Source organism: Panthera pardus, unplaced genomic scaffold (assembly GCF_024362965.1).
Source record: "Panthera pardus isolate Hobbes unplaced genomic scaffold, ASM2436296v1 HiC_scaffold_25, whole genome shotgun sequence".
NCBI classification, from domain to species: Eukaryota; Metazoa; Chordata; class Mammalia; order Carnivora; family Felidae; genus Panthera; species Panthera pardus.
Window position 1 is genome coordinate 80,986,215 of NW_026526821.1, and position 12,507 is coordinate 80,998,721.

The 12,507-nt window shown below is 39.9% G+C and overlaps 1 protein-coding gene across 1 annotated transcript in view; it reads left to right on the plus strand.

Moving 5' to 3' along the window:
- Window positions 1–3,358: 3,358 nt before the first annotated feature.
- The window catches only part of UGP2 (UDP-glucose pyrophosphorylase 2), a 63,637-nt gene continuing 54,488 nt past the window's right edge, over window positions 3,359–12,507 (plus strand). The window contains exon 1 of the mRNA XM_019435490.2: window positions 3,359–3,715. Coding sequence (XP_019291035.1) covers window positions 3,697–3,715 — 19 coding nt within the window. The 5' untranslated portion in view covers window positions 3,359–3,696. The remainder of the gene's footprint in view (window positions 3,716–12,507) is intronic.

The window sequence follows — 12,507 nt, forward strand, 5'->3', positions numbered from 1 at the left end:
CTGCTTTATTGTATTGTGTTTAGGGGATAGATGTAGGATAGACAAGAAAAAAATAGAAGACCACACACATTGCTGATCTGTACACTTATTTCATACTTTAGCAATTTCTAAACCACCTCTTATTGGATAATGCTCATGTTGGGAGTTAGCAAAGCTTACTGTAAAGTCATCAAGACATTGCATTTGCTGCTATTTTTCTTATATTCTGGCCCAAGTTCACATTCTAGGTAGACAAACTAAAAATTAAAAATTCCTTACCTCTAAGTACAAATTAAATTTTAAAATCTTATTTACTTGTGGCACTAAACTGGTCATTCAGTATACGCTTACTGAGTACTTGCTACGTACCAGACATTTGCCAAGAACTAAATCTAAAAAGGCATCTAATTCTAACTTACCTCTGAATACACACTCTTCATCCTCCTTTAGGTCCCCCAAAGTTTCTGCAAAGGTTTAATCTGTAAATCTATCTATCCATGTTACAGATATCTAACGATAGATGTACCAACATCATGTACCTTGAAGGGAAGTTCACAGTAGTGTATCATGAGAAAAAGGATTAAATACATACATACACACACACACACACCACAGAAAGTGATTTTTCAGGTACTAAAATGTATAAATATACAGAGAGATAGGCAATTGCCTTCTAAGAAGACTTGAAACTGCTCCGTGGCCATGATCTTTCTCCCCATCCCCACGTGATCTGCCAAGTGAGGTTGTTTCTAGTGGCTCTGAAGAAGTGGGAGGCTCTTTTACAAAATGTTTGGGGGCTCAAAACTTAAACTTAAATCACTCTCTAAAGAAATTCCATTTTACAGGGCACTATTTGTAAATAATATATGGGAATATAGCTACTAGAGTACTACTTCTCTAAGAGTCAGACTTTGGGTGGTTGTGAACTTAACTGTTGAAGACAGGTAGTTACTTTTTGGAGATCTCTTGAGGCAGCAAATGTACAACATCCTTTGGTATGATGTCTGAATATTTAATTATTCATAAATCAAGATGTCACTCTTAGGTATTACCAAATGCTCTTGCTGCAATTAAAACTCATTTTCTCTTCCTTAACCTTCTGTAAAGGTAGAAAATAACTGATCATCTTTCTTACAATATATCTTGTATAATTAAAGACTCTTCATTGCCCTTTATCTTTTGCAGGCAAAGCAAACCTATGGGGCCCAAATGTTTTGGTGGCATCTTATTTTCGTGTTAACACTGATTGATTAATACTCTTATTTACTGCTGCTATAATTTCTCTACCTCACACAAAGAATGTGGAGATTCTGATTAAGATCCTGTCTCCAAATGCCATTATTAAAATGTAGACACCTGGGTTTTAGACACTTCTTTGGTTTTTATTTGGGGAAATTACTTTTATAGCTGAGAGGTCAATCTTTTTGGATTTCACATAATAAATATATCACCAAGGATTGTTGCTGTCTAGCGTGACAAATTAATCACTGGCCTTTTCTCTGCTACCTATCTAATAACATTTCCATACGAATATGTGGCACTAAAAAATTTTGTTTACAGGTGAATCATTAAAAAATTCTCACTTTACCTTGGTTGATTAGGGTTGTCCAAAGCCTCAAACTCTTCTAGAATTACTTGGTTTATTGCAGGCCTCTAAGAGAGTGCTGACAATTCATCTGTCCTGACATAGTTTGACTGAGTCACGAAGTGAAGTCTGAGATACACCCACTGAGTTTTACAGGTGTTGGCAATATCAGGTGTGATTTAGTGGGCGCTGGGCTGGCCCTCTCGCAGTTCACACGCCACTGCCAACGTTCTTGCAACATCCTCTTTCCTTGTGGACTTCAAGAATGGTAAAGGTATGCATCTCGAGGGGTAACAAGCCATTGCCACTTTGGTCATTAAAGTAAATGTCTATCACAGCATAACTCTCTACAGGAATAGGGACTGGCCGTGCTGGTTCTGGTGGCAGAGCCTTCACCTGGCACTTTTTTTCCACACCCTAAATCCCTCCTTCTGTTGGTGGACTCCACACTTCCTACTGCTTACTCCTGAACGCACCTTCACCCTCCCCAGACCAGATGTAGTGAGGAGAGTTTGTATCTACTGAGAAAGGCTCTCTCAGGTAGTAGCCGTGGAGCGTTCTGGCTCTATCCGCTGTTTAGCTATCTTCAATCCCTGGTAAACCGGAACACTTTTATGGACTGCAAAAATAACCACTCGTGCTTCAGGTTCTCGCCCTTGCTAAAGTATCCGTAGAAGCCGGGGAGTTTTACTGGTGAAACACCCCTTGCCCCGCCGCAGCAGGTGCTGCTTCTACAAGCGGATCCCAGGGTCCTGTTTGCGCCCACCTCCCGGAGGGGGGGGCGTCCCCTCAGCCTCAGACGCCCCGCCTCCTGCCACCTCCGCGCGTCTCATTGGCTAGGCCCTGCATCCGCCTCGGCTCCTGACTGGCGGTTGTTCCTGTCTGTCTGCGCGGCGGGGACATTTCCGCATTGAGGGGGGCTGCTCCAAATGGAGGGGGAGGGGAGGTGTTTAGGAGAAAGTGGGGGCTTGGGGTGTCAGAAGCCCGCAGCCTGGTGGGCGCAGGGGGTCAGCAGCTGGGCTGCAACCGCTGGCGAGGAGTTCAAGTTGTGCATGTGTGAGGGAAGAGGGGGAGAGAGAAGGGTGTCTCAGAGGTGACATTCTCTCAGCCTGCGAGCCTTCTTCCCGGGGCGCCATAAACGCCCCCAATTTCCCAGCTGCTAAAGGAAGAGGAGGAAGGTGGGTCTCGGTGGTGGTTTGGAGAGAGGCGGGGACGGGCTTCCCACGACCCTTTGGGCGGGTGTGCGTCCCTCAGGGAGATGTGTAGAGCTCCTCTGCCCCACCCGCTGTGTTGCCCCGGAGGCCGAATTTGGGGTTCGGGGCCCTCCCGCGTTCCAGTCCCTTGGGCTCGCGGCTGCCTGCGGATTCTCTCCTCGCGGAAGGCCCCTCAGTGTTTGCTGTGGGGGAGGGGCGATGTGGTCTTCGGCCCCTCCCGAGAAAAAGCCACGACATGGTTTCGCCTCGCTGCTGGAAGGGGGCGAGCTGGAGGCCCCAGCCCGCCGGCGGGCGCGCGGAATTCTTACCGCCTCCTAGTCCCAGGGTGTTTATGGGCTGGTAAAAACGGTTGCGTTGCCCCTCTTTGCCGGCCTTGCCCGCCTCCCCGACCCCGCTGGGGCGCGGGCCGCTGTTGACCGGGGTTTCCTGGGGAACCGGCCGGAGGCTGGACGGCAGCGAGGGGGAGGGGATCGGGGGGTGCGGCCGGCCAGTGTTTGCTGTCGTCCAACCCGGGAGGGCGTGGGGACCCGGGGGGCGGTGAAATAGCCGTTGTAGATCCTCCTCTTTCATTGATGAAATTTAAGTTCGTGTGATTTTACCTTTTCCGGGAGTCTCTAGCTGGCCCTGGTTTGTGTCAGGAGCGCAGTGTAGACAGGAGTTCTAAGTAGACTCAGTCTCACTAAGTTTCTTCTCTTTGGAAGTGGGGGAGGTTTTCCTGTTTTTTTTTTGTTTGTTTGTTTTGTTTTTTTTTTAAGGCAGTTTTAATAGCTTTGAATACTCTCTTAAGTGGCTAAACATAGGAAGGGGAGAAAGAACACGTCGGTTGTTAAAGCAGGGGAGGAAGAGATATCTGCCCTATAGCGTAACTCCTCTAGAAATTAATATATACACATCACAGTATTTTAATAAATCCCTAAAATGTCGAGATATGTACAAGGTAAGACACTTTTCTTTTTGTTTCCCGGGTTGCTTCAGCCGAATTTGGGTCCTGGCAGGCGGGAGGTTGGTGGGTGGTTTGGAAGTGTAAATGTTCATTTGAGATACTGTTTGCAAAAGCCTTTTCCTTAAATTGACATTTGAGCTGTATTGAGCTGCTGGGTTGGCATTTCGGATACGTATAATTTATATCCCTGTGCTCTGCTGGGTTTAGTTCTGCCTCCCTGAAATAGGTTAGTAGCACTCTGGCTCGCCAGGTTAGTGGCTGTTAACTGATGATAAAACAGGATTTTGGTTGCTGATTAACCCTGTTCTCTTTTCCTGGTGGAAGTCAAGGTAAAGATGTGTGCGCGGAAGGGAAGGGGAACCGTGAGGACCGAGGGAACGGAGGTGGGTTTTGCCAGGACTGTTGGGGAAGCTTTAGTGTTCTCTGCTTCTACTCCGTTTTGTGTGTACGTGGTTGGAGTCTCAGATTCAGTTATTGCGAAACCGGGAGTAGCTCATAGAAGCTGGAGGTCATTTCAGCAGGAGAAATGACTTTGCTGCATTGCTGTTTATTTTTTCCTTCTTTGAAATTTGGAAAGATTGTTAAGGTTTCCTTGAAATTTGAAAATTGCCCTTTAAATTCTCCATGCGTATTTTAAAAGGGTTAGTGAATGCCTCTGAACTAAGTGTTAACATTGCTTGTATGTTTGAATGTGTGTGTGTTTGTGTGTAGTTTGTACACGTTGAAATTTGTGATACCTTAAACCTGTCGCTAGTTTTTAGCATAGGATTTGCATTCTGGTATGCAAGTAAATTCTTTTCTTGCATACCCCAGAGTTTAAAAGCTTCAGCTGTCTTCTGAACACACAGGTAGTGAAAGTTCACAACCACTTAATGTGACTCCCAGTGGATGAGCTTTAAAAAACAAATTGTCAGTTACGGCCATTATTTGACCCTGGGAATAAAAATGCCCTAGTAACTTTTATATCATTTTATTAACTCTTCTTTGAGTTTTGTATAATAGATTAAGAGTATTTGACTGCCTTATTTATGGAAACAGATGAGACAGTTATGCTTGCCTTTAGCACTAAGCTCAGAAATGTCACTTGTTATTAGACTTTCAAATTTATGTATGTGGTGAGAGAGGCAGTTTATATTCTGATTGAATAAATGTCTTAGTCAAGAATGCAAAAGCAGAGGTAACTTAATTTGCTGGTTTTGTAACAGCAACAGCAAAATTACCAGAAAGCTGCTTTTTGCAAGAGTATGCTAGGAAAAAGTGGACAAGTCACTTTTCTTTAAACGTTAAGAATATTACACTTCAGGTATTCCTAGTAGTTATGCTTAGAGTAGCTTGCTGGGATGGTGTGTGTTGACTGATTTCAAAGCCTTTGCTATTCATGGCTAACTATCTTCAGGAAACCCAAAATCAAGTGGCAATACCTAATTGTTGCTATGTATATTCCTTTCCCTTGTCATCTGCTTTTTATCTTGGAATACTTTTAGATTTATGGAAAGTAACACATTTGTCAAAACTAAGGAATTACCATTGGTACATCAGTGTTAACTGAAGAGTCAGGCTACTGTTCCATGATTCAACCCAACATTGCATTTAGTTGCCATCCACTTTTGGTTTAAATGGTAGTTTTCCTTTTAAATTAGCAGTTTGGCACCAAAAAATGATACCTCTCCCCCCCCTCCCCCCAAATTTAACATGATTGTGTTCCGTTCATTATTGTTTAAATTTTGTACTTTAAGTATAAACACTCTGTGTTTAATTAACTTTGCTACTGTTACAAATGATAAACCTAATTGGCTATTAACTCAGCTGTCTCCACAGATAAGTTTTCAAGTGTAAGGACTGGGATTTTTGTCTTTGAATTTTTTTGTACCAGATCAAATTGATCTTTGCTATATCACTTACTGATATTTCCACTCATTGACACTTAGCTTGTGCCATAGGAGAGAGATAGAACAATTATTGGGCTCCTAACGGTTTTCACCTGTTGTCTCATTTAAGCTTCACAAGAGCTCCTAAGAGGTGGATTTTAATTAGGACCTTACAGCTGAGGAAATTTAAGGAGCCTGTCCAAAGTTCACAACTAGTAAGCATTCAAATTACTATATAAACGTTTCTAAAACCCTTGTCATTTCCAGTACTTTTTGTTGCCTCTTACATTAAAAACCTACCTAGATGGCTTGTTTCTCTAACTAGACTGTCAGTTCCCTGTGGGCAAAGATAATATATCCCTATGGGAAATAGTGTCTTGAAGTGATGGATGCTCTAAAAGAATTTGTCATGGATGACAAATGAGAAACTCAGCATTTTCCATGTACTTTTTAGTAGGATAGTTTACATTTTTTATTTTCAGTTACAGTTTTTTTTTTTAATAACACCACTTAGATTACATAAATGTTGTGAAAGATAGAAGGGTTTAGATTTAGGTTTGAATTCTCCTGACAGGTGATCTTAGATACATAACTTTTCTGAGGCTCAGTTTCTACTTACATAAACATTGGGTATTAATACTTTGCCACAGGGTTATTGAGAACCCGAAATGAGATGAATTATATGAAGGTCCTAGTCATAAAATAGATGGCCAGTGAGTTTTGCTTTTCTTTCTTGAAATGATGGTGTCCATTCAGATAGCATTGCCACCATAAATAGAGCCTTATGTCATCAACAGCAATGAACAGAGACAAAGCAGGTATCACTGTTCTTTATTTTCCTATTCTAAGTTTGGTGTTTAGGTCCCCAGGACTTGGGAGTTGATCTATTTAAAAAAAAAAAAAAAAAAAGTGCAGGAGTGGGAGAGGAGAAGTTTGAATTGTGATATGAATACATAGTTGATGACAGTTTTTGTTTCAGAGTCAACAAAAATATTTTGAGCGTTTACATGTGTATCCCTTATAGTGGGCACTTGAAATTCAGAACATCTAGGTATTATAACTGCGTGTTGTGTACACAGGTTTTTGAATGCCTGGTCAGGACTTGGGGTTTCTATACTTGGCTTGAATTTCTTCTCCCAGATCTAGGCAACGTGCTTTGCAGGAAGGCTGGGCATCTCCATTCTCAAGCACTTTGACCTGTCATTAGGTAGAAATGTTCAGTTAATGAAAATGCTTAGGCAAGAGTATTCTCAGTATACACTCCTTGGCTGAAAGAAGGTTCAACTTTATTTGGCCATCTCTCAAGTCTGTGTTCTTCTGGCACTTAAGTATCTTTCTTATAGGAAGACTCTCCTTTCCTGAAGATAAGCCCTAATTCCCTAGCTGTTGTGTTCTGCCCTCAGGTCACCTTCTGCCTGCCCGAAAATTACTTCCCATTTGCTGGTTTTCTCCACCCCAGGGGTTGTTGCAGGGCCCCCAGTTACTCTAAATAAATGTGAGTACTAGCGGAGTTGAGAAGGGACTCTGCATAATAGTCGGAGGTGCTAGGGGTCCTCAGCAGCTGTGACTTTTTGCCAGGTTTGTCAGTAAGTGTCATTTGGGATTAAGCTTTTTTAAAAGTTCTAAGAGTTATAGGATAATCTCTCTACATGATTTGGAATTTATAAATGGTTCAGGAACTATTGTTATCTAGCCTGCTAAGGACATGTTATGTGCTTATACTGTAATATTAAAGGAACTTTTTTGAACTGTTTTTAATAGGCCATTATCTAAATTATGTAAAAATGTCCTTTAATATTCATAAATTGAGGTGCTTTCTTATATTTCAGGGGAAGCCATTTGAGTATCTGTGTGTCACTTAAAAAACATTTGAGGCCTATCGACTTTCCCATTTGTTGGAATTCTCTCTTTATGACTTTATTTTTATGATTCCTGCTTGGTAGATGGCAGCTAGCCAGGGAGGATTAGCTGAGCTAATTTTAACCGGAGGGGTCTCAGATGAATATACGGATGAGATGCAGTGTGGGGCCTGGTTGTGGAGGTTGGGCCTTGGCCTGTTTCTTCTCAAATCCTCAAACTAAATTTAGCTTATTGCTGATTATTTAGAGGACTAGGATGTTTTTAGCCCAAGGGGATTGTGACATGGATTTGAGGCAGTAGTAGAGGGGACAAAGTAGTGACTAAAGACCACTCCTCATTTTTTAAAGATGCGGCTTAGGATTCATTATGTTGCTAGAAAGAGAGGGGACTTAGTTACATTCAGAATCACAGTTCTAAGTGGAAAATTAAAAGAAACTCAGAATAAAGAGTTGAGCTGACGAAAACTTTGTTTTCCACCACGGACTTTGTAATCTCTGTGGTTAAATTCCCTTTGTTCTTGATAACTAGGTCTTTCTTCCAGTAAGATGGATGGTTTTAATTTGTGAAAGCCTACTGAAAAAAGAAATTGATAGGGAACGTTAGAGAAATAAGAAATATTAACTGGTACACTTCTCAGAAGTGCCATCTTAATATTCTGAAGATAAATTGAAAAATAACTTTAAAAGGAAATTACTCTAAAATGTTAATTTTGGATAGTAGGTGTTTTCTTGTAATATTGCTTCATAGAGACCCTTCTGTGTGTGTGATTTTTTTTTTCGTAGAAAGTTGTAATTTTATGAATTGTAGTAACTTTAAAATAATGGGAGACTTAATAATAGGATACTTAATAACATTAGTTGGCCCAATAATGAAAATGTTCCTGATAAAAGAAATAATATACTGTAGTTTTTTATTTTCCACCAAATTGTATTTGGAACTTTTATGCCTAAGTGCAGGTATTAGGAGTTCTCAGAAAGTCAGATATATCCATTTTTAAAAAGTTAATATAAACAAATATTTCAAAGTTACACTGTGGATTATATATAAAAAAACAAGTAATTAAGAGTTAACTGTACTAACTTTCCATAATGTGATTTTTCTTGATATCCAGAATTTATGCCAGTGGAGAAAATCCCAGAATTATTAGAATAAAATTTAGGGGCGGAGAGCCTCTGAGGGTTTGGGATTTAGTGAATGAGGAAGTATTATGATTCACTTACCACCATTTTGATTGCTTGGAATCTCTTTAGAAGCTTGACTTTTTCTAAAGACTGGTGTCCTTTTGACACAGCCTATATTTTCTAAACTATCAAATTTTGAACTTGGTGTAAATAGTGTTTGAATTGTGGACATCTTCATCTTGGGTGATTTGATGGATTGTTACAGGCACAATGACAATTAATTAAAACCATGTGTCTTAGATCTCTAAAATTCTTCTACCAGGCATGCATCTTTCTATGAATAACTTACTGAATTCTTTCAAAGTTGGCTTGCTGAGCTATCAAAAGAAAATTAAGCTATGTGTTTAATTGGGCTTTAAGTGGGGGAAAGGGGATAATACTCCATTTGAAAGCTATTTCCCAGTTTTCTGTTGGTGATGCAGGCATCCCCTTTAGTTTGTTGCAAAGTAATTGTTTAAGCCTCAGTTTTTTTCTCTGCCAACAGTCCCATTGTTTATTTCTCTCAGTCATTGCCAAATGAAATTGATTGTGCCCCAAATCATTTTGACAATTAAGGGTTGTTTTTGAGAACTGTGGAGAAATTGGCTATGTTGTCTAAGTTAACTTACATGAACAAAAAAATATTTTGTTTTCCAAAATATTTCTAGATATTAATTTTTCCTGTGTAAATCAAGAGAGTTCCCTGTTTTTCTGTGATTTCACTTGTATCTTTTAAAAAATATTCACTGTATTCTTGTACATAAAATAGTCACATTATGCTTAGTCCACTTTGGAATTATTAGTCACCAAAGTAAAAAATACTGTTCTAGGGGATATTTCCTTTAATAGTAGCTCCATTGCTCCTTGGCCACAAAAGCCTGCAGACAAGGTGTTTTGAGTTTGCTTTCCTCTAGTTGCTGTCCTGGCAAAGCATGATGTGATGTTTCATTTATGTTTAAACCCTTCCTAGAATTTTAAAACTTCCAAAGAGTGCAGGAAAATGGAATAACACAGTCCTATGCACTGTCTTAGATTCACTTATGCCAATGATAAAATGCTTGGCCTCGTAATAAAATATTTAGAGAGTGCATAAAAAACTTCGATTTTTCATTCCCCAGAAAACAAACAGTATAGAGGGAAAAGGTGAAGAGCATAAAAGGATGCTTATTCTGTTATATAATTTTAACCCCCCCAATAACCTCACGTTATAGACATAGTTGGATTTTTGCATGTTTTAATTCAGGCTTCCACCTGGAGATGACAAACCAAGTAAATGCACTGTAACCAAGAAAGGGAAGACCTTCCTCCAGGAAGGAGAAGCAGGGCTCCAGGGTTTGAATTCCAGCTTGGCAGTGCTACTGTGTCCTTAGGCAATTCAGCATCTCTGAGGCCCTGTTTCATCTCAAAGATAAGGGAATAGGACTCACTGACCTTAAAGCTTTAACAAGCTTAGAAGTTTTAACTAAATACACATCTATCAAATTACAGGACCAGCCTGCCAAATCATTTTTTGTGCTTGATGATGAGGATTAATGATGAGGATTTGATGTTGTATTTCTTTTTCCTCCACTCAGCAAATTAGTGTTCTAGGCCCCTTGACATGGCCTTCTTATATCTGTTCAACTTAATGCAAGGTGATATTATTTAACTAGTTGACACATCTCTTCTGAAAGTTCTGTTTTTTGGAAATGATATTTTATTTTTTTCCCTTAAGATTTTAAGAGCTACTCTTGTATGAGAGCAGAGTTAATGTCAATTATTAATGAGAAATCTGGTTTATGTGTAAATTCTAATAGTTACAAATAATTTTTTAAGTAAGCAGTGCATGATTAGCAAAAATTTTGATTAGCAAGTAGGTCTGCATATTCAGTGCTAGAACAGTTCTCAGAAGACTGGTACCTTTTATTTTTTATCAAAAAAGCATTTATTAAGCATCATATGTATATAGAACTGGGTCATTTAAAAATCTATGTAAATGTAAATAGTCCTATAGTTTGCAATCTGAAATAACATTGAATTTAATACTAAAAGATCATGCAAAATCAACTGATAGTTTTCTTATGATTGAATGACATGGGTTATATTTTTCCTACATTAAGCTAAATCTAAATATATAAATTGCCCAATTTTATTTAATCTCTAAAGTTAGTGAAGGGGAGCCTAGGTGGCTCAGTCACTTAAGTGTTGGACTCTTGATTTCGCCCCAGGTCATGACCTCATGATTTGTGGGATCGAGCCCTGCCTTGGGCTCTGAACTAACAGCAGGGAATACAGCCTGAACAAAATAGACATGGTACATTCTTACAGAGATTATAACCGGTTGGGTAAGGGAGACATTGAATAAATTTTAAAAAGCACGATGGTATAAAGGAGAGGTAGAAGAATCTACCATGTGAGCATGTAGTGGGTAGCCATGCTTAGTTTAGAAAGATTTCTAGGAGGAGATTACATTTAAACTGAACTCTGACAAGTGGTATATATTAGTGGTTGCTCAGGTTCACTAATATGAGAATATGAGTTTTGATCTCTATTTCCACATTGTCAGGTGCCTGCGCTGTGTCAGGTGCTGAGTCAGGTGTTGGGAAAAAAATGTTTTTAATAACATAATATGGCTAGTGCCCTTAAAGTGTTGCAGACAGGCATCTAAGCAAAGAATTAAAATTTAAGGAGTGTTTGATATAATACAGAGGTAGGAGTGATTAAAACCTCCACATTAAAGGAGTTATTGAAAGGAAGGCCTTTTTGAATATTCAGAAGCTACCACCAAGAACACAGAATGCCACCCCCAAAATAGCAGAAGCTACTCAATTGCAGAGTTTAAACCTTTGGGGGGGCGGGGTTAAGTATCAGGGAGGTTTCCTGGAGGTTATGATGATTTTTATGATTTGGGAATTCATGCTGAGCCACTAATTTCTAATTTTTTCTTCCTCATTTTTGCCTACCTTCCTCTAAATATGTTGAATGACACTTGAGATGTATGTTTTGGAACAATCTTATAATAATTAGTTTGCTGTTAATTTCATGGAGCAGAAAATACCAACTTTTGTCTTAAAAAAATGAGGGACTTCTATCACATGAATTCTGAAGTAGCATGTTCCAGAGTTGGCTAATTGAGTATAGAGACTGCATCAATCTTTCCTTCCTTCTCTGCTTGCTTGCTTGCTTTTTTTAATATTTTAAGTTTTTTATTTTATTTTCTTTAAGAGAGACAGGGACAGTGTAAATGGGGCAGGGGCAGAGAGAGGGAGAGGGAGAATCCCAATCAGGCTTTGTGCCACGAGCGCAGATCCTGATACAGGCTGAAATCCATGAAACTGTGAGATCATGACCTGATCTGAAACCGAGAGTCGGACAGTTAGCCGACTCAGCCCCCCAGGCTCCCCTCTCCTCTGCTTTCTTAAGCCTATCTTTCTCATTCTTGGGTCAGCTTCCCTTAAGGTCACTAAATGGCAGAAGAAACAGGAGGTAAGTGGTGGACACATATGTACAGGGGAGGAAAAGGTTCTATTTCTTTCCATGTGTCTCTTTTTTCAGTGAAGAGCACCTTTCTCTTAAGTCTTTTGGCAAACTATACCCTATGGCTCACTGGTCAGAATCATATTATGTTTCATGCTTAAACCAATCTCTGGGAAGGCTTTAGACCAGTCTGGGCCCCGTGCTGTCTCTGAAGCATCTGGCCTTGGGGCAGACAATAGGTGACAGAACAGCATGGGTGTGGAGAGAAGAATGATGTGTATGGCTGCTATAAATGTATTAAGAAAAATGGAGTATAATCTATATCAGAGCTACTCAAAGCAATACAGGTAGCATTCACTTATTAGAAATGCATATTCTTCCTACACCATACCTACTCCCAGAGTCAGGATCCCAGGAGCTTGCCCAGGAATCTGTTTTAACA